Source organism: Oncorhynchus nerka, unplaced genomic scaffold, assembly GCF_034236695.1.
Source record: "Oncorhynchus nerka isolate Pitt River unplaced genomic scaffold, Oner_Uvic_2.0 unplaced_scaffold_1237, whole genome shotgun sequence".
NCBI classification, from domain to species: Eukaryota; Metazoa; Chordata; class Actinopteri; order Salmoniformes; family Salmonidae; genus Oncorhynchus; species Oncorhynchus nerka.
The window spans coordinates 128,954-156,767 of record NW_027040101.1 but is presented as its reverse complement, the minus strand read 5'-3'; the positions used below and the strand labels follow the sequence as shown (position 1 = coordinate 156,767).

Genomic DNA, 27,814 nt, shown 5'->3' with positions numbered 1-27,814 from the left:
ATGTGTTATTTTACAGGGTCAGCCATAGTAGTATGGTGCCCCTTTAGCAAATTAGGGTTAAATGCCTTGCTCAACCTTGTTGGCTCGGATATTCAAACCAATGACTCTTCGGTTACTGGCCCAACGCTCTAACCTCTAGGCTACCGTTTGTTTTGAAGTTGAAGTGTGTATTCTCTCTGCACGTTATAATATGAATCTTTACCACTGAAGGAAAAGACAAGTGAGGTCATTTGTAGATTTGTTCAATACATCACCAATAAAGTTTTTATAATGTGTGTTTTCAGGAGTCCTTTAGGTTCACTCTGTTCAAATGGGCAGATGAGCTCGACTCTCTGGGGCGCATCCAGGACCTGTTTGACTGCTATGAACAGGCTCTGGAGCTCTTCCCTACTGATGAGGTCATCATCAACAGCATGGGCGAACACCTGTTCAGGTAGCCCTCACTCAACAGTCTGACTGTGTCTTGTCTGTAGGTTTGGGAACTGGAAATAATTTACTAGTCAGGCTTACTAGGTTGACTTTACTAGTCAGAGTTATGGTGGGGTAATATTGTACCTTAGGTTGTGCTCAATACCGGGTCAAGACTATAGTTATCTTTTCTTTCATGTCTTGCCAATTAATTGTTTGTTTGCATGCAGTGGTGTAAAGTGATTGAACTAGCGAGACAGCGCTGTGTCCTAGTAAATGTGTCACAGTATTCTTAGATTGCTCACAATTGTTCCATTCCAATCTTCCATGCACGCTCCAGAATGGGATTCCGGGATGAGGCCGCTGGTCATTTCCACAAGGCCCTGAAGCTGAAGCCGGACTACCCTGAGGCCAAGGAGAATTTCTACCGTGTGGCCAACTGGCTGGTGGAGCGCTGGCACTTCCTGATGCTCAACGATCGCAGGAGGAACCACAAGTACCAGCAGGCCATCCAGAAGGCTGTTGAGGGAGGCTGCAACACTGTGTTAGATATAGGCACAGGGACCGGTATCCTCGGGTGAGATTTATTTTTGCCTATTACAGTTAAAGGGATAGTTCATCAAATGAAAAAATTACATATTGCTTTCCTTAACCTGCAAGAAGTCTTTGGACATTTGGAAATAGTGCCAGCCACTGCCAGGACAACAACTAAACCAAAGAATGGATTGCTGTCATACCTTGTACATTCCTTATAGGGTAAGGAAACCAATGTAATTTTGTAATTTGGGTGAGCTATCCTTTTAAGTGCATCTTTTGTTTTATTACAGTGGCTATGCTGTATGAAGAGTTAGGTTAAAGTTGTACAATCTTAATGGTTAGTATTTATCCCAGAGAAATCTACACATCTCTGGGATTGACCATTTGTGTTAAAAACACTAACTGTCATGGCTGGGGTCTGTCCATTTCTATTAGTTTGTTACTGCTTGTAATCCTTGTTCCTCTCTGGTCTCTCTATGGACAGAATGTGTGCTAAGAAGGCAGGGGCGGCTGAGGTGTACGCCTGTGAGCTGTCCAAGACCATGTACGAACTGGCCTGTGAGGTGGTCACCGCTAACGGAATGAACGGACTCATCAAGATCCTCCATATGAAGTCGCTGGAGATGGAAGTGCCTAAAGACATCCCTAAGAGGTGACCTTTCACCTTTTCACCTTACTCTGACATCTGTATGGGCCAGTTTCCTGGACATAGATTAAGCCTAGTCCTGGACTAAAAAGACATGGAGACTCCATTGAGCATGGGCATCAGTCCAAGACTTAATTCAACCCCATGTCAAGACAGCAGAGTCGCTGCTCATCTTCCAAAAACGTCTGAAACCCTACTTCTTTAAAGAGTATCTTGAATAAATTCCATGTCCTCTCCCAAAATAAAATACAAGTAATGCACTTGTCTTTCCCTACTAGAACTACCTATGCTGATAACTACTTTGTTGAGGGAAAATGTACTTGCTACGATTGTGATGTGTTGTCTGACCTATCTTACTTTAAGATGAATGCACTAATGTAAGTCACTCTGGATAAGATGACTAAGATGTAGTCTGTGGCCTGGAAACTGTCCCTATGCGTCATCCTCTAATGTGTATGTACCTTTGGGTGATGTGTTTTCTGTGGTAGGGTATCGCTGGTTGTCACCGAGACTGTGGATGCTGGCCTATTTGGTGAAGGTATTATAGAGAGCCTTATACACGCCTGGAATCATCTGCTTTTGCCTCCACAGGTAATTAACTAGCTTAGGCAGCCATTTTGAGGATTCATGTTGTGTTCATACTGAGTTCCAACACTAGTGAATACAAGCCACCATTTAGTGCAAGTCTGAAAGCCTTACCGTGATTAGTAAGTAACATGACTTGGTTTTAGTATTGATTTATTTATTTCCCAACACTTTCTCATAACATTTTTAGGTTTCATTACAACCATGGATTTAGATGCCAGTCATGTTCATGTTTTTCATTCATTTAACAGGATTGTCTGTCTCTCAATTCAACACAAGTGATCACAAAGTCATCTTGAAAAGAGGCTTTAGCTATATTTTTGTGTCACAATCACAATGGTCAAACATGATTATGGAGCATCAATCCTCTTATATTAAATGTCCTTTATCCAGCCAAATCCTTTGTTTATTGGCAAAGAGATGAATACAAAATCATTTTTAAGGTTACAGTAGGAGGCTACAGTACCAATCAACCACCTTCCTCAATATCATACTGCTGCAGTCAATATAAGCCAACAGTGCCATCTATGGTCTCAATGTGATACTACATTTGAGGTAAAAAAATATAAAAAAAAGGATATGAAAATCATAAATACAGACAAGTGCATTTAGTAAACATATATTATAAATTGCAACACCAACCAAAATCCTATTATAGCAATGTTAATGGCATGAGGCCTGATGTATGAAGACGTGAAGGCTCACTTTCTGCTCCTGCTACTGCAGAGCACCCAGGACCCATCCAGGCCTCCCTCCCAAGCAGGCCGGGTCATCCCTGCCGGAGCCACTGTGTTTGGGATGGCTGTCCAGTGCCTGGAGATCCGCCGTCATCACAGGTGACCTGTCCCTCTGTTGTTAATAAAGGCTAATTAAGTCAGTCAGACAGTGTTCTTCAACGATGGATTTAGTGGTATAATTTATTTAGCACGTTTCAATGCCTCAGCATTTAGAACAGTAGATCAAACATCAACAAGTTCAACATGTCATTCACCTTTTTGTGTCCTCGTATCTTTGGAATATTTAATTGTCGACATGGAACAACAGCTGAAGGCCATATGTCCATGGAGGTAGTGTGTGTGTGTGTGTGTGTAAACAGACACCGGTGTTAATATTCATGTCATACCATCTATTTATAACCATGTGCCTGCAGGCTGTGTGTGTCTGAGGTGGGAGGCCTGGCCACGGCTGCAGCCGGAGAGCTCCACAGCCCAGTAAGCTGCAGCTCAGAGGATGACTCCACAGAGCCCTACACCACAGAGAGACTGAGCAGACTGCCTGGAGGCTACACACCCCTCACTGAACCCTTCAATGCCCTGGACATAGACTTCAACAACGTGCAGGTCAGCGGCAGCAAAGCATCTTTATGTGTACATAGATTTACATCTCTATGGGGAATCTACTGAACTGTTAGTTATCATCAACAACTACGACTTACAGTCTCACAGTGGCATTGCTGTGTGTAGATTCTGTATAATGACGACAAAACAATGTCAAAAGCCTCATACTCTCTCAAGCTTTTCAAATCAAACAAGCTAGTTGGCGTGATATTTGGCTATATGTTCCAAGAGTACAAGAGCAGTGATCGTATTATGCTATGCTAACTGTACCCCAGGAGCTGGAGGGTCTGTGCTCCAGGGAGGTGAGCCGGGTGCGTCTACCTGTAACTGGGGAGGGTCTGCTGGACGCCCTGGCCGTGTGGTTCCAGCTCCACCTGGACCAGCAGAGTAGCCTGTCCACCGGCCCTAAGGAGGACACCTGCTGGGAGCAGGCCATCTACCCTGTTCAGACACCACACAGTAGGATCATTTATATAAGACATGTATGTACACTGAGTGTACAAAACATTAGGAACACCTTCCCTTTAGCCCTCAGGACAGCTTCAACTCTTTGGGGCATGGACTCTGTAAGATGTTGAAAGTGTTCCACAGGGATGCTGGCCCATGTTGACTCCAATGCTTCCCACAGTTGTCAAGTTGTCTGGATGTCCTTTGGGTGGTGGGTCATTCTTTATACACACGGGAAACTGTTGAGTGTGAAAAACCCAGCAGTTCTTGACACGCTCAAACCGGTGTTCCTGGCACCTACTACCATACCCCATTGAAAGGAACTTAAATCCTTTGCCTTGCCATGTCTCGAGGCTTAAATATCCTCCTCCACTTCATCTATACTGATTGAAGTGGGTTTAACAAGTGACCTCAATAAGGGATTCAAAGTGTTCACCTGGATTCACCTGGTCAGTCTGTGTCCCTCAAACTCAACTCTGGACCTTGAAGCCAGTTCCACTGCTGTTTTAAAAAAAAATCATTGTTCTCCTCTAATCAGACTGATTTAGACCTGGGACACCAGGTGGGTGCAATGAATTATCAGGTAGTACAGTAAACAAGCAGGCTCCTGACCTCGTAGGGTAAGAGTTGGGTACCCCTGGTCTATTTCATGGAAAGAGCAGGTGTTCATAATGTTTTGTACACTCTGTGCCTATACACATGCAGTGAGGTAGTATATTTAGACAACTGCACCCTACTCCTCTGTAGGAGTATGATGTAGTGTTGCAGTGCGTCGGGAGCAGTGCGCATAAACATCTCTACATAGAGCCCTTCTAATCATACAGTAGAGATGTACAGAATGCACTGTAGACACTGGTCAAGTTCTACACAGATTCTCCTGACATCCACTCAGAACAACTATTGCAGTAATAAATTACACATATATTACATACTGTACATAATATATACAAATGGTGTTCTTGCATATTCCGCTGTAATATTTGTCCCCTTCTGATGTTTGCAATGCAATTCCCCATTCTGTCAAACGGGGGCAGTAGGCCACATACAGAAGAAACCTATTCCATTGAAGACTGTAGGCAATGACTGAAGTCAACTTACACTGTAACCTCAAGGCTGTTATTGGTTGTCTTTGGTTTGCCTAGCTGGATTTCACAACCGTGAACATTCAAATGGATTGAATGAGTTCTACGCAAATAGGCTTGACCTTTTGTCTGTACTCCTCCATCCTGTCAGGCTATTGTGCTCCTTCCAGACGTAGAACAGCAAAGTGAAGTTGTACCGTGGTGTTGTCGTTGAGAGGCACCATTATTCTGCTGCCGAGCTCTGTGTTGCTAATTGACAGGGGCAGCGTCTAGGGACCCACCAGACACCATCCCCGCTATTTTTCCCGATGATCATCGACATCCGTTTCCCGGCTGCCGTGGCGAGACAGGCGGGTGCACCGGGATTGCCTGTGACACTCTTTAGTGTTCATGAATCTCTTATAGGCTATACATATGTATTTTCCCCAAACGCCCCCCGACAACGACAAGCCACACGCTGACGCGATGACACAAACAGATGTTATTCCTACAGGAATCTCTCTGTCTCTCTGTCTGTGTGCCTCCCTCCCTCCTGAATCTCATTTCCCTCGCTCCCCTGCTCCTACCCCTCTCTTCCTCTCTTCCTCTTTCTTTTTGTGCAGTGGCAAAGCATCTTGGTCCATGCCAGATCTGTTTACTTGTTGTTGTGGTTCATGAATAAACAGTCATGTGTGCAACAAGGCCTTGTAAAAAAGAAAGAAATCAACTTGTTACTTATGATAGGCCAAGAATTTGTACGTCATTTGCAATTTTGCGTGCTTTATTTATTAGACTTAGAAAAGGGTCACACACTTCAAAACAAATGTGCATACAGTGAGTGTATAAAACATTATGAACACCTGCTCTTTCCATGACAGACTGACCAGGTGAATCCAAGTGAATGTATGATCCCTTATTGATGTCACTTGTTAAATCCACTTCAATCAGTGTAGATGAAGGGGAGGAGATGTGTTAAAGAATTGAGACATGGATTATGTATGTGTGCCATTCAGAGGGTGAATGGGCAAAATATTTAAGTGATGGTGCAACACATTGGATGGTTGTTTATTCATTGTCAATAGGCTTGTATCTGTCCTTATTCAAATGAACCATAAAATGAAATGTCTCGTCAGATTTTCCCCTGAGGCCTGGTGACGAGCTCATCGTGGAGATCTCCTGCCGGGATGCCTACCTGAGACTCTGCAGTGTTGCCGTAGCGAGAGACGGACGAGAGTTCCGTCTAGACGACTGTCTGGATCCAGACATACCTAGAAACAACCCAGGCCCGAGCGGCAATCCCAACCCAAGCCTTAACGCCGAGGCAGAACTGTGCAGCGCCCTAGCTTGCCTCGGGACAGAGCAGAGCAGTGGACCTCGAGACTACACCATGCTGGAGTGTGCTGAAATGGCCCTCCTCAACAACCAGCCCTACCACGATAGTTTCCGCAGGGCACTGGCTAAACTCATCACCAACCTGAAGGACGCTCGTTCGGTCCAGGGTCCCAGCCAGGGTCAAGGGTTAGAGGTCATGCCTCTCACTGACCCCCCAAGTGGCCCTATGGACCCTGGTCCCGACCCCTTCTACGTGCTGGACGTGTCTGAGGGCTTCTCTGTTCTATCCCTCATGGCAGCCAGTCAGGGCCAGGTGAAGGCCTATAGTTCGGTAGAGAAGACCCAGCACCAGGCGGTGCTCAGGAGGCTGGCCATGGCCAACGGTGTCCCAGAGGAGGCTCTCGAGTTCTGGCTGAACCAGGTGGAGGACGAGCAGGCAGTGCTCCAGAGACCCTCCAGGGAGAAGCTGTGGAGCGCCATTATATTAGACTGTGTGGAGACCTGTGGCTTAGTGAGGCAGAAGCTGATGGAGAAAGCCACCCTAGCCAGGTAGGAAGATGGAGCAAGCGCTGCTGGGAAAGATAGCTTTGGTAGACTACTTGGGCTTGGAAGAATCTGTCCCTTTTTTTTTGTATAATAGTTTGATTGTTTTGGTGGGGTCCATCCATGGCAGGTGCCTGTTGGAGGACGGCGGTCAGATCTTCCCAGAGAGAATAGTGTTGTACGGGATGCTGGTGGAGTCTGACACCCTGCTGCTGGAGAGTGCTGTCCAGGGCCAGGAGCCGACACTGGGCTTCAACATCGCCCCGTTCATCAACCAGTTCACTGTGAGTTACTGACACACCTCCCCAGATCCGCTGCATGCTTACTGCATCTCCCCACCTGCCTTGCATATGTCGTCACTATGGCCTGAGGTTTTAATGATATAGAACTCCCCATCCCGGATCCGGGATCGTGACTACGGCTCAAGCTCATTACCATAACGCACAATGCAAAAAAATATTCTTAGAAATATTTAACCTCCACACATTAACAAGTCCAATAGCTCAAATGAAAGATAAACACCTTGTTCATCTACCCAGCAAGTCAGATTTCTAAAATGTTTTACGGCGAAAACATAGCACATATTTATATTAGATCACCACCGAAACAAAAGACAAGCGGCGGCCATTTTGTCCCAGAAAAAATACAATTTAAAAGTAGGATTAAAAAATAAATAATTCACTAACCTTTTGAAAATCTTCATCAGATGACAGTAATATTACATGTTACACAGTACATTTAATTTTTTTTCAATAATATGCCATTTATATCCATAAATCTCTGTTTACAATGACGAGATTTCAAAAATGCTACTCAAATGTCCGGAGAAATGATGATAGCTCCGACAGATAACGTCAGATAACAAGCAATAAACATGACTAAATATACATGTTCTACATATATTTACAAAGATACACTTCTTCTTAATGCAACCGCTGTATTACATTTATTTTTAACGTTACAGACATCGTTCACTGGGCTATACAATGAGACGGCGCTCAGATATTAGCAGTATGTATGTTATTGCAATAAGGCCAGAGGGGTTGTGGTATATGGCCACGGGCTGTTCTTATGCAAGATGCAACACAAAGTGCCTGGACACAGCCCTTAGCTGTGGTATATTTGCCAGATACCACAAACCCCCGAGGAGCCTTATTGCTATTATAAACTGGTTACCAATGTAATTAACATTAAATATGAATGTTTTCATATTGGTATACAGTCTGATATACCACAGATTTCAGTGAATCAGCATTCAGGCCTCAAACCACACCGTTTGTTTTGGATATACTGTGTGTATATAGATATATATCTTTACACAGTGTACAAAACAATAGCAACACCTGCTCTTTCCATGACAGACTGACCAGGTGAATCCAGTTGAAAGGTCTGATTCTGTATTGCTCTCACTTGTTAAATCCAATCAGTGTAGCTGAAGGGGAGGAGAAGGCTTTTTAAGCCTTGAGACATGGATTGTGTATGTGACATTCAGAGGGTGAATGGGCAAGACAAAAGATTTAAGTGCCTTTTAAACGGGGTATGGTAGTAGGTGCACTGGTTTGAGTGTGTCAAGAACTGCAACACTGCTGGGTTTTTCACACTTCACTGTTTCCCGTGTGTATCAAGAATGGTCCACCAGCCAAAGGACATCCAGCCAACTTGACACAACTGTGGGAAACATTGGAGTCGACATGGGCCAGTCCATGCCCCGACGAATTGAGGCTGTTCTGAGGGCAAGCGCCATGCTCTACCAACTGAGCTACAGAGGACCGAGTCCAGTCACATTGTCAGGAAAACCTCCTGGCTGTAGTCACACTCCCCAGCTCTAAATGTGCATGCAGTATACTCCGATAACTAACAGTCGTATAGTAAATGTACTGCATGGTTAGGGGGAAAAGTATGGTCAACTCAGAAATTCATTGTACGTGACACAACTCCCAAACCTTTCTCGCTCAACATGTCTCCCCTCTCATATCTGCTATTCCCTCTCATGTCAATGGTGCAATAGTCATAGTATTGACAGCTGCCTCGATGTTCTTTGTACCTTGCATCATTCTTCTGAATCAAAGGACAGGCTCCTGAGACACAGCAACATGTTGCCTGAGGGTTGTAACATCTTGACTCAAGATGGCTGCTGACATATAAGCCCCCCCCCCCCCCCCCCCAAATATTCTGGCGAAAGCGAAACATTGTTTTCTTATAGTTTATTTCGCAGAACTAGTGGTTCTTGGTCTCCCATATTGCATTTGCGCTCAAGTGAACCAATTTTGAAATGGCACAATGCATTTAAACTGACCTTTTACTGTGCTTTTTAAGTTAATAAAACCAACCCATTTTGCTTGCGATGCAACATTCTACGTTGAGACTTCTCATGTTTTCTTTTATCTGTCTTTCCGTCCGTGTTACGGGGAGCTGAGAAATCCTTTTAAGTTCGGTCTTTTCCGGTGTCATGTTGGCGCTTTTCGGCGTTGGCTCCCGCGAGACGGCAGTTTGTTTAAACAGATGTTGTCTCTGAAGAGCTCAGACAAGGGCACAACTGTCACTCTGGGGAAAAGCATTCACACGGCTTCACGTAAGGACATCCCTACCTGGATCCATCAGGAAGCATTACATCAATGACATCCAACGTAGAGCGGCGGAGATACCGGGAGCTGTGACCGGGAGGGGGCGGCGGCATTAGTTTGTTCTCTGTGACAGTGACACTCCCGCTCTGTCGCTTGTTGAGCGCTCTCCTCCTGCTTTCTAGAGTGTAGTGGTGCGTTTGCAGCAGGTCACATGATGCACACGACTCTAAAGGAGTTCTAAGAGTTGGAGATTTTGTTAAAAACGCCTGACAACTAGTGAAAGGAGCTGGAGAGGATTGGGAAATACTGAACTGGACTACATGGACTGCCTTGTCATTCTGTTTAAAGGGGTTGAATTAGTCTCAGATGTAGGGTTGTATAGATGTCCGCTGAATGGACATCTAATATGTAACAATGATATGATCTCTCTCCTTCCTAGGTTCCAGTCCATGTGTTTCTGGACTTGTCCACTCTGCAGTGTAGACATCTCAGTGACTCTGTAGAACTATTTATCCTGGACCTCATGAACACCAACGCCAACTATACCAACAGAGATGTCAAGGTAAAGCCCCAAACCCAACAGATTCATTTAGTTATAGATACATTATCAGAAAACATGGTAAATGGCACCATTGTCTGCTTACACATTATCAGTACTTCCACTGAGCTGTGGCCCTGACCATAGAAATAAACTCAGCACAAAAATAAATGTCTCTTTTTCAGGACCCTGTCTTTCAAAGGTAATTCGTAAAAATCTGAATAACTTCATTGTAAAGGGTTTAAACACTGTTTCCCATGCTTGTTCAATGAACCATAAACTATTAATGAACATGCACCTGTGGAACGATCGTTAAGACACTAACAGCTTACAGACGGTAGGCAATTAAGGTCACAGTTACGAAAACTTAGGACACCAAAGAGGCCTTTCTACTGACTCTGAAAAACACCCAAAGAAAGATGCCCAGGGTCCCTGTTCATCTGCGTGAACGTGCCTTAGGCATGATGCAAGGAGGCATGAGGACTGCAGATGTGGCCAGGGAAATAAATTACAATGTCTGTACTGTGAGACGCCTAAGACAGCACTACAGGGAGACAAGACGGACAGCTGATCGTCCTCGCAGGGGCAGACCACATGTCACAACACCTGCACAGGATCTGTACATCCGAACATCACACCTGCGGGACAGGTACAGGATGGCAACAACAACTGCCCGAGTTACACCAGGATACTCACAATCCCTCCATCAGTTCTCAGACTGTCCACAATAGGCTGAGAGAGGCTGGACTGAGGTCTTGTAGGCCTGTTGTAAGGCAGGTCCTCACCAGACATGACCGACAACTACGTCGCCTATGGGCACAAACCCACCGTCGCTGGACCGCAACATGACTGGCAAAAAGTGCTCTTCACTGACAAGTCGCGGTTTTGTCTCACCAGGGGTGATGGTCGGATTCGCATTTATCGTCAAAGGAATGAACGTTACACCGAGGCCTGTACTCTGGAGCGGGATCAATTTGGAGGTGGAGGATCCGTCATTGCCCGGGGTGGTGTGTCACAGCATCATCAGACTGAGCTTGTTCTCATTGCAGGCAATCTCAACGCTGTGCGTTACAGGAAAGACATCCTCCTTCCTCATGTGGTACCCTTCCTGCAGGCTCATCCTGACATGACCCTTCAGCATGACAATGCCACCAGCCGTGCTGCTCGTTCTGTGCATGATTTCCTGCGAGACAGGAATGTCAGTGTTCTGCCATGGCCAGCGAAGAGCACAGATCTCAATCCCATTGAGCATGTCTGGGACCTATTGGATCGGAGGGTGAGGGCTAGGGCAATTCTCCCCAGAAATGCCCGGGAACTTGTAGGTGTCTTGGTGGAAGAGTGGGGTAACATCTGGCAAATCTGGTGCAGTCCATGAGGAGATGCACTGCAGTACTTCATGCAGCTGGTGGCCACACCTGATAATGACTGTTACTTTTTATTTTGACCCCCCTTTGTTCAGGGACACATTCCATTTCTGTTAGTCACGTGTGGAGCCTGCTCAGTTTGTCTCAGTTGTTGAATCTTATGTTCATACAAATATTTACACATTTAAGTTTTGCTGAAAATAAAAGCAGTTTAGGATGTTTCTTTTTTTGCTGAGTTTACAATTACTACTTTATTGATTAAAATAGTCTATTTCTATGGCCCTGACTGTGTGTTTCTACCAGGTCCAGGCTAGTGCCTCAGGCAGGGTAACTGCTGTGCCCTTCTGGTACCAGATCCACCTGAACGAGGAGATCAGCGTGAGCACCTTCAACCAGGACTCCCATTGGAAGCAGGCTGCTGTGGTGCTGCACCAGCCCCTGGCAGTGAGGGAGGGAGAATGGGTACGACTGGCCGTCACCCTGCAGAAGAGCTCCATCTCCATATCAGCCAGTATAGAGGAAGGGGCTGGAGAGACCGGGACTGTGGATTCTGTTAAGAGTCCGCTCAGTGACTGTCTGTGATAAGTAGATGTCTGGTGATATGAAAGTACAAGAGTCAACTTCATAAGTGTTTAAAAGGAGGGAGCTGTGGTGCTTTTGATTCTACAAGAGCATCAAGTCAAGGTATCACTCTGGGTTCTATATTGTGAGTGTGAACTGCATATGTGTCGAGGAGGGGAAGGGATTGGACTATGGATTCTCCGGAAGCTCCAGCTCTAAAATGACCCATGGTCTACAATAGCTACCATCTCAATATGCCTTCTCTCAGGACTTTCACAAAGACATTTACATGTTTTATGATGTGCTCACCTTGAGACGTTTTGGTCTTTAGTGTGTTCATAATCTTGTTTTGGAATGACGTCTGTTGATTATGGTTGCAGTCTTCATTCAAATGTTTTGTATCAGCACTTGCATTTTATCTCCAAAATAATAATTTAGAAATCAAAGAAAATCATAATGAACAAACAAGAGACTTGGTGTCACCTCAACAACATTGTGTCAATTTCTTATTGACGCTAAGCAAAAACTGACAGCCACATTGAATTTCATTTATTGGAGGGTGAATGTTTGGAACCTTGAGTTGAACTCTCAAAAGACACAGGTGCTGACACGTTTGATGTAGTAATTCCCTCTGAAGGTTAATGCTTTGTGACAAACATCAGGTAAGGCAATAGCTGCACACACTTGACACACATTCCTGATAGGAAGACGTTCTACTAATGGATGAATGAAACTAGTAAAAGACTATCAATCCCTTTCAGTACAGTAAATCACAACTAATATCCCTGAAAAGCTTAAAACAGAAATTAGAATGGTAAGTTAAATGTCAGATACATTGGTGCAACAAAATGTATATTTATAACTATGTAAGCATCAGTTTATATTTATAAATGAGAGGCAGACGTGAAATGTGTGAATTACTTGATAGTGGATACACTAGGACAAGGCATCTGAGAAGACGCTCGAGGCTGTTAGCGTTAATGCCAAAGTGAGACACCGCTTCATGCTTCAAAAACTGTACTATAGGTTCGAAGACCGTATTCAAGCATGTACAAACCAATGATGTACAGTACCAGTCAAAAGTATTGACACACCTACTCATGAAGGGTTTTTCTTCATGCCAAGAGTGTGCAAAGCGGTCATCAAGGCAAAGGGTGGCTACTTTGAAGAATCTCAAATAAAAACATTTTTATTCCATGTGTGTTATTTCATAGTTTTGTCTTCACTATTAATCTACAATGTAGAAAATAGTAAAAATAAATCAAGAAAAACCCTTGAGTGAGTGGTACTGTATATAAATCAATCATTGGTGCAAAACAGTATTTTGTGTCCGTTTCAGTTTAAAAGCTACATATATAATACTTTGAATGTTTTCGTAGCAACAACTAAAACCCTTGGTAAATGATTAACGAGTTTGTAGTGACATCACCCAGGTGCTATTATAGAACACGTATACTGGTAAAATCTCTCACCAGCTTTTGAACTTGAAGTCCGGACCCATTAAAATGAGGGGTTACACTAAAATAAGGTATTGAGGTACCGTACTTTACCATTATGACTCAGTAGTACAATACAGATACAAGAAAAGATATCTTAAGTGTCATGAGACCCTTAACGAAAGCTTATGAACATTCTTCGAGCTGTCATTGACAGAGGTCCATCTGCATCAACCCTGGTGGACGAATGACTCACTACAATATTTCTTCATTAACGTGTGCTTTTTCATCGCTTGCTTTAATTTGGTCTTGTGCGGATGAGCCAAATATCGTCTGTAGGGGAAACGTAGCCGAGGCCATACTTGGTTCCTGCCATACTGTGTTTGGTATAACGTGCATTCAGAGACCCCATTGGAGGATTTTAGCGATGATGCTAAGCTAGGTGATAACGACAAGGTCGTCTGTAACCGAGTCTGTTGGCTCGTTGTTGGTGTTTCTGGGCTCTGGAGCTTGTCTACCATCGTCTTCTCTCTCCTCTCCAATCCACTGAGCATTGCTGAGCCCGGCGGGGGCTGACAGGGAGTGGGGCGTTTGGGTTTTGCCCAGGCCCTGGTACCGACCCTTGGGGGACACCGGGTTGGACAAGGTCTCCGTGGGACCGATGGCGTCCAGGGAGCCTGGAGAAAGCAAGCCTGAGCGCTCACTGTCGTCCTCCGCCTCACCAAAATAGCTCTTCCTAGTTCGGCCCATAACCGTTCTCCCTGTATCAGGAAATAAATGTTTGAAGATTTGAGAATGGCAATACACTCACATAATAAGGAAATCTATCAAAGTCTTAAAGATTTTGAGTAGCCATTTTCTATTCTCATGACATTCTATGAACATAAATGGAGTAGCTAGCCAACGCGCTTGGTTCTGAGAGGAAACCTTGTCAAACAAAGTTCTTAACAGCTGCTTCTTTGATTCCATCCATGCAGGACCGCTATTGAGTCAAGACAAATGGGATGAGAACTAACCCACGTTGCGGACTTGCTCAGAGATGTCAGCCCTGACGTCAGAGATGTCCCACATGGCCAGGAAGGAGTCGAAGCAGGATCCCTCCTCAGCCTCCTGGATGTAGGGCTTGTAGGTGAAGCTGAAGTGGTGGGCGATGGCCGCCAGGAACATCTCCACACAGATGATGAAGTCCTGGATGAAGTATGGATGAAAGCTTGACTGTATAGCAAAGCAAGTCTATTCTCACACCTGTTTCATGTACTTAGTATGTAACAAACCATCATCTCTATTTAGGTTATTTAGAAATCTTGCACAGGATAGAAGTCCTTGAGATGAATCATCTCGTTTTCTAGGTGCTTGAGACCACAAGTCTCAACAGATATTACCTTATACCAAACAAGTCATTGTACAACTGCATTATGTAGCATTGTAGTAAACATGTTACTATGGCGTTATACAGTGTTGGTATTGTCTTGCATTACCTGTAGGCCTGTAGCTACAGCCTCCACACTGTCCCAGTCCCACGTGTGTCTCTCTGAGATCACTCCAACCTTGACCAGGAGAGCGATGAACGCAGCTTGCCTAAGATAGATTCCAGACAACAGAGTGGAAATAATCAATCCTCTACACTGCAGCCAACACAGAGAACGCATTAACCCAATTACTGGCTATAATCCACACAGCTTTAAAACATACTTTGTTAACAAGTCCTACACATGCAATTCTGAAAAGAAGTTGTATAAGAAATACAAAATGGGCAGCCAAAACTATGTTACTTTAATGGATAACAATGCTAGATCCATGAATGGCAGACACATTGACTGGTAAACAAATATGTTATTAATCATGGAGGTCGAAAGCCCGGTCCCAGATCTGTTTGTGCTATGTCAATGGCTTGACATTGACCACAGGGGTTGGCAAGACAGCACAAACAGATCTGGAACCAGGCTAGGAGGTAGATGCGGGTGATCCAAAATGGCAGCCCCCAAAAAAAAGCACTCACCAGAAGGAGACGAAGACCACCATTTTGACACACAGGAACTTCCCCACTGGTCTGATGGGGGCCAGTTCCTCTCTTAGGGCCTTGTAGAACAGGACCAAACAGTACATGGCAAACTGGGAGAGAGAAGAGAGAATGATAGAGAAAGAGACCACATATTGACTGCTAAATATTTAATAATGTTATATTTGTGGTGGTGGTATGGTGACAGGAAGTTTACAGCAATGTGGAGACAAGTGTGAAAAATGCAGAACCTACCAGCTGCGACATATTGTTGAATATCACCAGGTACGTCCATGCATTGGTTGAGCTGAAGTTACCTTCATCATACACACCACAGAGCTGACATATCCTACAGGATAGTGAATGGAGACATGTGATATGACTTGATACCAAAAGTTAATTTATATGTGGTGAGTGTTAGGGAATAGGTTAGGTAGTTTAGACCGCACACTACAGCCCACTTCCACACCCCAGTCCCCCAAGGGGTGGCAGCTTGGTAGCCGTAAGGCTGCTGGTTGATTTGGTGGCCATGATACTTTTTTTATTTTGAAATCTTTAGGTTTGGGCCTTTGGTATTCTTCCTTTTTGTACATATTTATGTTTCGTCACCATCTGAACAAATTATCATCTGCTTGGACTGGCCGACCCAGAAGTCAAGAGAGACAGAGCTGGCCCTGGAACAAGGTACGGTTGCTGTCTCTCTGGGCACATGTACATTCAACACTTAGGCATATAACATATGTTCATCCTGAATGGAATGTGCAAAACACTTACAAGGCAATAACTGTTGTGACTGGTCTGACAACCGTGTATTGCAACACTCCCAGCTTGCATCTCAATAGCAATACCCTGCAATAGGAAAACACAGTACACATTATTAAGGAAAGACATTCACACAAAATGTTAGCTTTTTCCCACTATAAAATAGCATCTTACTAACATCTTACTAATCACCAGCTTTGTTTTTCATGAACTTCTTCCATTTCTTAAAATCAATAACATCCTATGAAGAAAGATGTTGCAATACCTGTGGCTAAAACCGCAGATGCACAGCATTAGTTAAAATGCAGAGTAAACAAAACAGATGAGCCTAATGCTGTCTTTCTGTTCTTAAGGCTGGTGCATTTTTCCTAAATGAGAACACGTTGTTCCACTTGCAAACACTTCTGGTTCTGTTCTTAATCAACTACAGGCAGGCATGCTACATATTACTATTGTTGCCTGACTGGGGCTTGTTTGGAGCTGGCGAGTAGCAATGGAGACTTGGAGAGACTTCAAGCAGCCAAACAAACACCTTGAAGGTGAACCTTTTAGAAATAGACTCAAAATGGAGGCCACACAGACTGGAGCCACTTTAACACCCAACTTCCTGTTTTGAAATATAAAATGTATACTTAAAACACATCAATGTGGTAAAAAAATCATGTTATTAATCCTAAAATATCCACGTAAAACAAAGAAGTGGTAGTTTATTGCTGCACAAAAACATAGACCTTCATCCTAAAATGTAAACTCATAACACATGGTATGGATAATATTTTAGATCCTTATTAGCCTGGCTGATTGTGCAGTAATGCCATAGATATTGATAGAGGACTCTAATGGCCAAAAGCCAGTTTTAGCATGGACAGCGCCATTAAGGACTTTGACCATTTTGTAATAGTCAATTGGGTGGGACTTCCTATGGTTTAAGGAAGGATCACATAAATCCATCCAGGTCATAAGGAGGCATCAGCCAATGAATTATAAGTGATCAAAAATTCCATAACCGCATGTGGCAGTAAATTTGCCAACCTTGGCTTTATACCCGTTCAAACAACACATTCTAGGTGGCAGTATGACCATTTAATTTTTGTATACCAACTTATAAAAGTAGTAGAAGAAAATTCACTACTTCAAAATGGAGATAGCATCAATGCCCTGCCCATGCTCCCACAGACACCCTAATGGGACAGATACAATGTTGCGTCCTCTATCGCTATGAGTAAAGCCAACCACTACATTTGTTCTCATGCCAAACACACAGCACTAACAGATCTGGTACACGGGGCCTGTTCATTATAGCACACATACACTTAAAGAACTACAAAAACTATAAAAGCAACAAACTCACTCTCCCATGGGCCATGCCGGGCAGCAGCAGAGGGGAGGAAGGTGTTTCTGCTGCTCCTGCACCTCCAGCATCAGTACCAGGCTGGGGTACTGGTTACCCATGGTTGAGAGAGTGAGAGAGAAATAAAGAGAAGAGGGGAATTACAGTGTGAGGATATTGAAATAAATATAGGCTACTCAGTCTAGCCTGGGATCCAGATGTGTTTGTGCTAGACTTATGTTTGGCATAGGACAAAGAGTGGCCATGATTGGAATGTTAGAACAAACAGGTCTGGGATCATTCTCAGTCAGGTCATGACAAGAATGTGTACCTGGTTTCCCAGGTAGTTGAGCAGGAAGGTCATGAAGTTGTAGATGACGTATGCCTCGTAGCACTCCCTGCATGTGTCCACGTAGATGGCAATGCTGGGGTACTTCAACGCAATCCACTGTGTGAGAGAGAAAGGGAGAGGGTGGGAGGAGGAAGACAAGGAGAGGAATGGGCCATTACATTATCTCCATGATATGGTGCATGATAAGTGAACACTTGAACACTTACACTGAAAAGTCAGTGAGGCATTTTTTTGTTTCTCCGTTTTGTTTTTCTAAAGGAGCTCTGTTCTCATTATTTGGGAAGTAGGATAATGGAAATTGTGTGACAGGGGGAACGCTGAGCGTAGCAGATGCTAATTAGAATCAGATGCTAATTGAAATGCCACGCTCATGTCAGGCGCTTTTCAGTTTTACTTCTACAGTGACTTCTGACTTCTGTCAAAGCTACAGTGACTTCTGTTAACTTATTTTGTCAAATATTTGTAACTTAACAATAAACCAATGTTGACTTTTAAGAACATCTAGCTACATGATCAAGAATTGAAGGCATTACTTACACTGTCCAAACTGTAAATGGGGACCATCCATAATATTCTGTAAAAAAAAAGAGTCGAGGTCATTCACAATCAGTTAGGTATTATTGTACATCCTTCAAGATAAAGACACAAACCCATGACGGTAATAAAGTAATTACTATCCTACAGCTGTGACAGAGTAGTCTTTCACTTACCTGATAATTGGCTTCTGTAGCTCTGGTTGAGTATAGTTTACAAGATGCTGCAGGATCCCCCATAGTGATATGGGTATGGTCATGAACACGAATATCCCAGCTATGAACCATGCTTTGTTATGGGTACCAACCTGAAAGGTATAAATGACGTATGTAATCACTAGGCTATTCAGTGTCAAGTAACGATGTGATTGGGATGCAAAGATACGAACTGACCTCTGATTTCTGTAGTTCCCAGATGCACAGGGGTAATAGGACGACAAGCACAACCAGAAAGTATAGAAGAACGACCAGAGGCCGAATCCATCTCCTCCAGTTGCCACAAGTACAAGGCATATTTTTAATGGTAAACTAGTTGGCCACAGCAAGTTAGCCAGCGTCCTACACTCACTATGTCAATGGGTGAGATTGCTGAAAACAAAGCTAATGCTAGCAAGCTAGCTAGCTAACAACTAGCTTTTACCGCTGCCAGCTATAGCTTGGTATATAAGAGTTCGTTTCAAATGTGCTTTGGGAAGCATGAATACTGAACGGTAATTTCCAAACACATTGTAACGTTAGCTGCTTTGCTAAACCAGAAATTGGTAGCTAGCTAACGTTAGTCAGCTGATCTCATGATTCACTATGTAAACAAACAATTAATCCACGCTGCATCCATTCCAAAAGAAAGCTCTTGATAAAATGAATAACAAAAATTGATAATCTAATCAAATCCAACTGGTCAAAAACAACGCAGTTCTTGTATTAATAACGATCTATTCATTTCTAAAACTTCCTAAACATCAACATAAATTTTACAGCGTAACTGATGGTTACTTCTTGTTGACGTTCTTGACAAATGCCGCCCATGCTTCAATCTGATTGGATATGGAAAAGATCTCAATACTTTCCATTGCTCCCGTTTTTAGTCCATTACATTGGAAGGCGTAGGCACAGATGTAGTTCGGGAGTCCTCACGCAAGCTCCACTAGATGGCAATGCAAATCAATCATTCTCAGTATTTCACACAAGTGGAAAATGATAATTAATTTAAATTACCAAAAGTTGAAGAATAACTCAACTGTATAAAATAATGACGAAGTATAAATGTGACATCCACTGTGGAAACTAATTTTCATTGTCATGCTCCACATTGAACTAGCCTAACTTCTCACATGTATTCATAGAACATACCACAAATATGCATTTGTTGAATCTTATTTGTGTATCCTTTGCCTATATAAAAAAAACATACTGGAGTTGGCTTCTCTCTCTCTCTTATTTATATATATATTTCTTTCTCTCTTTCCTTGCTGTTAAACATGTGGCCTGTGAATACATGGTTCTAATTAAGATTCTTAAGAAGTGAGAAATGGTGTGAGAGGATTAAGTCCAAAAGCTCCACTAATTCCTACAAAGGCTTTCAGAAAGGTGCCAGTCAGCTCTAAATATTTAGTCAGGTGAAACCATTTGTCCAAAGAAAGATAACACAATGAAGATGCATGACAACAGGAATGTATTTGGCTGAAGTTGCTTTAAAAAAAATCTCTACAACAAGTTCTCACAAGGCCTTCATTTGAAAAACACAACAACCACCTGTGTATAGTCCTAGGATAACTATTTCAATACAGATCTGTTATCCTTTAGACAATTTAAATGGTTAAATAATGTCAGAGAAGCATCCGTTGCTCCGTTAATTAGAGTGGAGTAAATAGGCCACAGTCAATTAGGCTCTATTTTCTTTGTCCAATTGAAGGTTTTCAATTGATTTATTCCAGTTGAAACTTGTTTAGTTGAACATTAGGCTCCACATGGAATAGATTGAACCACAACAGAGAATGTGATCTGAGTCTAGCTCGGTGCAGGGAAGCAGAGAAAGTCAAGGATGTGGGATTTAAGCTTATGTTTACTAGAGATACTTGTTAACAAATTATTTACGGAATGTGCTTGCATTTACTAACGAATGTAGGTGCATTTACAGCAGTGAAGACAAGGACTGCATTTCTTACCACAGAGTGCAGATATCAGGGAAACTTCTCAATTTAAATATATTTATTGGGGTGACAATCTTCTTATACCTCAAAATGCAGTGGGGTTGAAGTGAAGGTCACTATGCTTATTTCATGACTTGAAGCCAGTGCCGGGAACTAGGAACTGTTTTAATGTGTTGGCCTGATCTGCCATGTATCATTGGAGACCTGCTCTTTTAATAAACAACCTCTCTCAGTCACGAAACCAAGAATCCTGGAGAATGTGAAACAGACTAGTTTTATAACCCCTCTGCGGTCTGCTTCAATTACTCTCGCAATGGTGACGAGGGGTGAAATAATGTTTTATGCAGAGAAGGTTGTCGGCACAAACTTTTCCATGATGAGGGCAGATAGTGGGTTGAATTGACTAGGCTTGTAAAACAAAATAGTAATCTTTCTCCCTCATTGTTCCCTCATTGTTTGTTTAGTTCTGGGAATGAATTACAAGATTTCAAGGAGTTTTAGGCCTCTTGTTGCCAGCAGTTTGTTTCACGATAGCTGTTCTGACATTTTTATTATATAGGATTTTATACTCAAACAGCATTGAGTATGAAGAAAGTTATAGAAAGTGCCTAGGGAGGAGAAGTCTGACGATGAATCTCTCTCTCCTCTCTTTCGTTCAGAGTGTGTTTCCCTGTTTAATGAGTGGAGGCAGAACTTTCCTTTGTGTTGCACCATCCGTCCCCATCGTTTCACTAGCTACTTACTGCCCCACAGTCACTGAAATCACTGGTTGTTACCAGACAGATTGTTCATGAATTTTGAATTAATCCTTTTGGCTTTTATAAATTAGAAATGGTCTTTGCCACCACAGTCATGCGAGCGAGCTGGCGCCTTGGTGGGTTATAGCTTGGAGGGATTGCTATGCAAAATGGCATTAGGAACACAGCCATGTTAGGGCCGGGTAGGATAAACATGTGCTGTGTTTGATCAAACTGAAAACATATTTGAGCATAGACAATGTGACGTCGATAAGATCCCACTGAAGCATCATTTTACAGTGCACAATAAGGTTATTTGGATAGCACATAGAACTGTAGGAGGATTTGTTAAGAAATGTGAATGATCGGGGACAGTGGCACATTGGAGAATGTGTCTGACGACGGATTAGAAGATTCTAGGTTCGACCCCTGGCTGTCTCGGCACTGTATTTAAGGCCTCCCGAGTGGCGCAGCGGTTTAATGCACTGCATCGCAGTGCTAGAGGCGTCACTACAGACGATGGTTCGATCCCAGGCTGAATCACAACCGGCCGTGATCGGGAGTCCCATGGGACTGCAGGCTGACCTCGGTCGTCAGTTGAACAGTGTTTCCTCCGAAACATTGGTGCGGCTGGCTTCCAGGTTAAGCAGGCGGGTGTTAATAAGAGTGGTTCGGTGGGTCATGTTTCAGGGGACGCATGATTCAACGGACTTGACCCATTCGAGCCTGTTGAGGAGTTGCAGCAATGAGACAAGATCGCAAAGGGGGTACAAAATATATACAGTGGCAAGAAAAAGTATGTGAACCCTTTGGGATTACCTGGATTTCTGCATAAATTTGATCTGATCTTCATCTAAGTCACAACAATAGACAAACACAGTCTGCTTAAATTAATAACACACAAACAATTATACGTTTTCTTGTCTTTATTCAACACACCGTATAAACATTCACAGTGCAGGGTGGGAAAAGTATGTGAACCCTTGGATTTAATAACCTCCTTTGGCAGTAATAACCTCAACCAAAGTTTTCTGTGGTTGAGGATCAGACCTGCACAATGGTCAGGAGGAATTTTGGACCATTCCTCTTTACAAAACTGTTTCAGATCAGAAATATTCTTGGGATGTCTGGTGTGAACCGCTCTTTTGAGGTCATACCACAGCATCTCAATCGAGTTGAGGTCAGGACTGAGCCACTCCAGAAGGCATATTTTCTTCTGTTGAAGCCATTCTGTTGTTGATTTACTTCTGGGTTTTGGGTCATTGTCCTGTTGCATCACCCAACTTCTGTTGAGGTTCAATTGGTGGACAGATAGCCTTACATTCTCATGAAAAATGTCTTGATAAACTTGGGAATTCGTTTTTCTGTTGATGATAGCAAGCTGTCCAGGCACTGAGGCAGCAAAGCAGTCCCAAACCATGATGCTCCCCCCGCCATACTTTACAGTTGGGAAGAAGGTTTTGATGTTGGTGTGCTGTGACTTTTTTTCTCCACACATAGTGTTTTGTGTTCCTTCCAAACAACTCAACTGTAGTTTCATCTGTTCATGGAATATTTTGCCAGTAGCGCTGTGGAACATCCTGATGCTCTTTTGCTAACTTCAGACACGCAGCAATGTTTTTTTTGGACAGCATTAGCTTCTTCCCTGGTGTCCTCCCATGAACCCCATTCTTGTTTGGTGTTTTACGTATCGTAGACTCGTCAACAGAGATGTTAGCATGTTCCAGAGATTTCTTTAAGTCTTAGTTGACACTCTAAGATTCTTTTTAACCTCATTGAGGATTCTGCGCTGTCATCTTTGCAGCAGTCAGTCATCTTTGCAGGATGACAACTCCTAGGGAGAGTAGCAACAGTGCTGAACTTTCCCCATTTATAGACATCTTACTGTGGACTGATGAACATCAAGGCTTTTATAGATACTTTTGTAACCCTTTCCAGCTTTATGCAAGTCAACAAGTCTTAATCTTGGGTCTTCTGAGATCTATTTTGTTCGAGGCATAGTTCACATCTGGCAATGCTTCCTGTGAATAGGAAACTCACATTTTGTGAGTGTTTTTTATAGGGCAGGTCAGCTTTAACCAACATCTCCAATCTTGTCTCAATGATTGTACTCCAGGTTAGCTGACTCCTGACTCCAATTAGCTTTTGGAGAAGTCATTAGCCTAGGGGTTCACACACTTTTTCCAACCTACACTGTGAATGTGTAAATGATGTATTCAATATGGACAACACAGAAAGTATTGTATTTTTCTTATTAGTTTAAGCAGACTGTGTTTGTCTGTTGTTGTGACTTAGATGAAGATCAGATCAAATTTTTGACCAATTTATGCAGAAATCCAGATAATTCAAAAGGGTTCACATACTTTATCTTGCCACTGTATATTTTTGAATGAATTGAACAGGTCTTGTTACTTAGTTACAAAACATCTGAGTAGGAGTGCTGATCTAGGACCAGGTCTCCTTTGTCCATCTAATCCTACTCATTATGATCTGAAAAGCAACACTGATCCCAGATCAGCAGTCTTACTCCAAGACGCTTTATGAATATGGTCCCTGCGAAGTTACTGAAAATCAATGTATGCAGAGGTGGAGCCATACTGTCTGATTGTTGACTGGCACCAAGTGATACAGTATCAGCCAAAGTGCACCGCCCTCATCAGGGGAAAACACAAATCTGCAATTATTCAGAGATTATTTATTTATCTTAATACATCTGCTTAAGGTCTGTGTGTTAGGAAGTGTTCAAATTCACCCAGGGAACTTACTTCAGCTGTGCTGTTTCTTCTCCTGAACAATAACTAACAGATTGGAATAGAATAGATTTTTAGCCTGACCTACAAAGTGTTCCAGATTAGAATGATATGCATTCAGAACATTTTATACATACAGTATGTATTGGCCTATATGAAAACAAAGCAAAGTTATATCATTATAAGAAACAGACATTCATATTTCTAATCACGAAAATGTGTCATCATTCATCCTGTTTTCTGTCAATTTTCTGGATCCGGTCCCTGTAGACTGATATTTCTGGATGCTGTGTGTTTCTGAGATCACTTGCATGAAAGATGAGATCACCCATACACCTCCTGAAATAGCCCAAAAATAGCCTTACAATCTGATTGGCTGAAAGAGTAGGCCTATGCGTGACAATCTGATTGGCTGGAAGAGTAGGCCTCTAACATGATGAACCAATAATATCTCCCAGAACATGTCATTATCCAATCATCAATCCAGTTTGATACAGTTTCTACTGGTTCCAGGTTACTCTGTATGGCAGAACTCCACGGGGTATTAGAAATGTGTTATTGATATTATTCTGTGATTGAGGGGGATTCTTGAGAGGAAATGCAGAGCTAAGTCGATGTCTGACCTGACTATTATGGCATGAGGTAGGATTGACCCTGAAGTGTGATGTGCTTTTTTGGACTCAACACCAATCCATTACCTCAGTACTAAACCTGGGTTCAAATAGTATTTGAAATCTTTCAAATAACTTAGCTTGGTTTGATTGAGCTGGCCTGGTACAACAAAATCAAATTTAATTGTCCCAAAAGTGCCAACCCCTGCCCTCTGTCTTTTGGGCTGACTAAAGCCGCTAAAAGTATTTGAAATCATTTAAAATACTTTAGTGTTCGCTTTTGTCAACCTAAAAAGCCGTAAGGCAGGGGTTGGCACTTTTGGGACCATTCCATTTATACAGACAGACCTAGGTTCAAATAGTATTTGAAATCATTTCAAATACTTTTTGCGTTGGCTTTAGTCAGCCTAAAAAGCCAGAAGGCAGGGGTTGGCACCTTTGGGACTATTCCATTTGGTTTAAAATAATTTCGCTGGGCTTGATTTATCTGGCCTGGCACAACGAAACCAAATGGAATTGTTTCAAATACTATTTGAACCCAGGTCTGTCAGTACATCTGTGTAATGCTGAGAGACAAGTAGAGAAGCCTGACAAAGGGCACAGGCTATTATTAAAGTCTATGGTGGTATGTTTCAGAATAGCTATTCTCTTCTTGCATCTGTCTGTAGCCATTGATGATTACTTTAGAACTCAGTTGGTGATTGAGTTGTTGATGTCGTGAAATCTAGCTAGTATAAGGATTTCAACACAGTTGTATCACGTTTTATCTTAATTCCTTACTCTGTGTACACAGTATGTAGCGAATACAATGGCCTAATTAAGAATGAACAACGTACAACCCATTATAATCTATTAAATTAAGATTGACTTTGTATAACATTTATCCTAGCTTCAAAGCATAGTGCATCTTCCCAAAGTATCTCTTCACAATTTTCTCAGCTCCCTTTCAAAACTCATAGACTTTCTCATTATCGACCCACCATAGTTCGGTATACGTAGTCCATCTAGTCCTCACTGTTATTGTGTTGTATGCATCTTAAGTCTGAGTGGCATCTGAGAGCATGGGTTTAAACTCTGCTGAATAAAGAGAGACATCCATCCGACATCGTTCTTCAGCAGAGAACAGCCTGCACTGTATAATAACCCTCTGATGCCTCTCTCCACACACACACACACACACACACACACACACACACACACACACACACACACACACACACACACACACACACACACACACACACACTTAACCCTCCAATGCCTTGTCATTCGTGAACAGTGTTTGGCCTTCAACATTAAGGACTTGGCTCTGTTCACCATGTTCTATATAGAGGAGCCTCTTTGGCCCTTTTGAGGTCCTCTGTTTTTTGTCTTTGAGCTTTATTCATTTCACTGCTGGCAACAACCAAGTTTCCCACCAAATTCCACAGACCTAAAACCATCCTCTCTCGCTTTTTCTCTATTGCACTCTCACTTTCTTTCTTGCGCTCTCTCTCTCTGTCTCTCTCTCTGTCTCTCTCTCTGTCTCTGTCTCTCTGTCTCTCTCTCTCTCTCTGTCTCTCTCTCTCTCTCTCTCTCTCTCTCTCTCTCTCTCTCTCTCTCTCTCGTGGTCGTGCCTTTTGAGTCTCATGTTATTTGTTTGTCATCCATTTCATAAAAGCCAGACATTTTTATATTCTTCAACCACAGTTGTGAGAGGAATTCAGTGTTTTCAAGCTTACTGGAAAGAGACAAAAAAAATGTTTTGCAATGAATATGGAACACTTTCATAAGGATCATGACTTAGGATGATCTGTTATCACCAACCCACTGAAACAAGTAACAAATGAGCTCTTAACACAGCTATGACACTGACATTACTATTGGTTTTGGGGCAGAAATGATTTTGGCTCAAAATATTTTGGTCTGAAATCAAGAATCTAAATATTTAAAATACTTTGTTTCCTTTTCTGTCTCCCTCTCCTCCAACCCTTGCCACTCAGCCCCTACCCAGATGGTCAAGCGGCATCACAATCTTTGCTTTCTCTCCCACTACTCTCTCCTCTTCTAACCTATCATCTCTCCCTTCTGCTAAATCCGTCTCCCTCATGTCTCCTGATTCTGCCTCTTCGACACTATTCTCCTGCCTTTTCTGCATCCTATGACTTGCACTGTCTCCTTTCCTCCCGGCCGACTCGGCCCTCCCCTCCTGCTCCGTGGAGGAAAATGGAGGAAAACTTTTGGTGAACCTATCATCCTTTCACTCCCTCTTCTCTACCTTCTATTCCTCCGCATCCACTGAATTCTTTCACCCCTCCCTCTCCAGTCGAACTCCTGCGACTAGTGATGTCTGGCCGCCCGACAACCTGCCCGCTCGACCCCATCCCCTCCTCCCTTCTCCAGACCATCTCTGGAGATCTTCTCCCATTCCTCACTTCCCTCATCAACTCATCTCTGACGATCTTCTTGAACCTATCCAGTCAGGCTTCAAAGACGGGTCACTCAACCAAGACTGCTTTTCTCTGTGTTACGGAGGCTCTCTGCACTGCCAAAGCTGACTCTCTCTCCTCTGTTCTCATCCTCCTAGATCTATCTGCTGCCTTCGACACCGTGAACCATCAGATCCTCCTCTCCACCCTCTCGCTGCTGGGCCTCTCAGGCTCTACACACTCTTGGATTACATCCTATCTGGCAGGCTGCTCCTACCAGGTGACGTGGAGAGGATCTTTGTCTGCACAACGCAGTCTCACTACTGGTGTCCCCCAAGGCTCGGTTCTAGGCCCTCTCCTCTTCTAAGTCATTCGGCTCCGTCACTAAGTCATATCCATCATATCCTCACATGGTCTCTCCTATCATTGCTGTGCTCATGACACTTAACTACTTTTCTTCTTCCCCCATTCTGACACCCAGGTGGTGACAAGCATCTCGGCGTGCCTGGCAGATATCTCAGCTTGGATGTCGGCCCACCACTTCAAGCTCAACCTAGACATGACGGAGATCTTAAGATGAATGCAACAACTGTAAGTCGCTCTGGATAAGAGCGTCTGCTAAATGGCTAAAATGCTAAAATGACCATCTTGATTTTAAAAAGATATTGGTCACAATGTTTAGGTTGTCTAAGAAGATTTCATGGTGTTCACTTTAAATGTCCAACACAACCTTGTAACTAAAGCCATTGCACTGATCTCAAGCAAAGAGTTAAGAACCTGCAGATTTGATTAAAGTTGTTCTCCATTCTTCTTTTCACCTAAT

At 43.1% G+C, this 27,814-nt stretch overlaps 2 protein-coding genes and 1 long non-coding RNA gene across 3 annotated transcripts; 2 read left to right on the top strand and 1 right to left on the bottom strand.

Annotated features, from left to right (window-relative positions):
- The first annotated feature begins 277 nt into the window (after positions 1-277).
- Positions 278-13,120, top strand: prmt9 (protein arginine methyltransferase 9). The gene is made up of 11 exons (XM_065015876.1): positions 278-433; positions 749-985; positions 1,430-1,597; positions 2,080-2,182; positions 2,903-3,012; positions 3,327-3,516; positions 3,789-3,972; positions 6,155-6,902; positions 7,027-7,180; positions 9,900-10,022; positions 11,666-13,120. The coding sequence occupies exons 1-11, from the start codon at positions 414-416 to the stop codon at positions 11,942-11,944; spliced, it is 2,316 nt and encodes a 771-aa protein (XP_064871948.1). The 5' UTR covers positions 278-413; the 3' UTR covers positions 11,945-13,120.
- Positions 12,458-18,848, bottom strand: LOC115145594 (transmembrane protein 184C). Its single transcript, XM_065015879.1, has 11 exons — positions 18,729-18,848; positions 18,513-18,643; positions 18,340-18,376; positions 17,782-17,898; positions 17,472-17,560; positions 16,133-16,207; positions 15,614-15,707; positions 15,359-15,471; positions 14,838-14,937; positions 14,376-14,547; positions 12,458-14,120 (listed from the first exon to the last, which is right to left on the bottom strand). The coding sequence occupies exons 1-11, from the start codon at positions 18,846-18,848 to the stop codon at positions 13,798-13,800; spliced, it is 1,371 nt and encodes a 456-aa protein (XP_064871951.1). The 3' UTR covers positions 12,458-13,797.
- On the top strand, positions 18,772-27,564 carry LOC115145595 (uncharacterized). Its single transcript, XR_003866007.2, has 3 exons — positions 18,772-18,858; positions 27,222-27,271; positions 27,473-27,564. It is a non-coding gene; the product is annotated as an uncharacterized LOC115145595 (long non-coding RNA).
- Positions 27,565-27,814: the final 250 nt, after the last annotated feature.

What these genes read in the sequence shown, in the direction of transcription:
- prmt9 (XM_065015876.1), top strand. Translation starts at nt 414, where the DNA reads ATGGGCGAACACCTGTTCAG. An exon ending in ACAGGGACCGGTATCCTCGG is followed by an intron (nt 986 to 1,429) that starts GTGAGATTTATT and finishes CTCTATGGACAG; the next exon opens with AATGTGTGCTAAGAAGGCAG. An exon ending in CCTAAAGACATCCCTAAGAG is followed by an intron (nt 1,598 to 2,079) that starts GTGACCTTTCAC and finishes TTTCTGTGGTAG; the next exon opens with GGTATCGCTGGTTGTCACCG.
- LOC115145594 (XM_065015879.1), bottom strand. Translation starts at nt 18,848, where the DNA reads ATGCCTTGTACTTGTGGCAACTGGAGGAGATGGATTCGGCCTCTGGTC. An exon ending in CCATTTACAGTTTGGACAGT is followed by an intron (nt 17,899 to 18,339) that starts GTAAGTAATGCC and finishes TCTCTCACACAG; the next exon opens with TGGATTGCGTTGAAGTACCC. An exon ending in CCGGCATGGCCCATGGGAGA is followed by an intron (nt 16,208 to 17,471) that starts GTGAGTTTGTTG and finishes TTCCTATTGCAG; the next exon opens with GGTATTGCTATTGAGATGCA.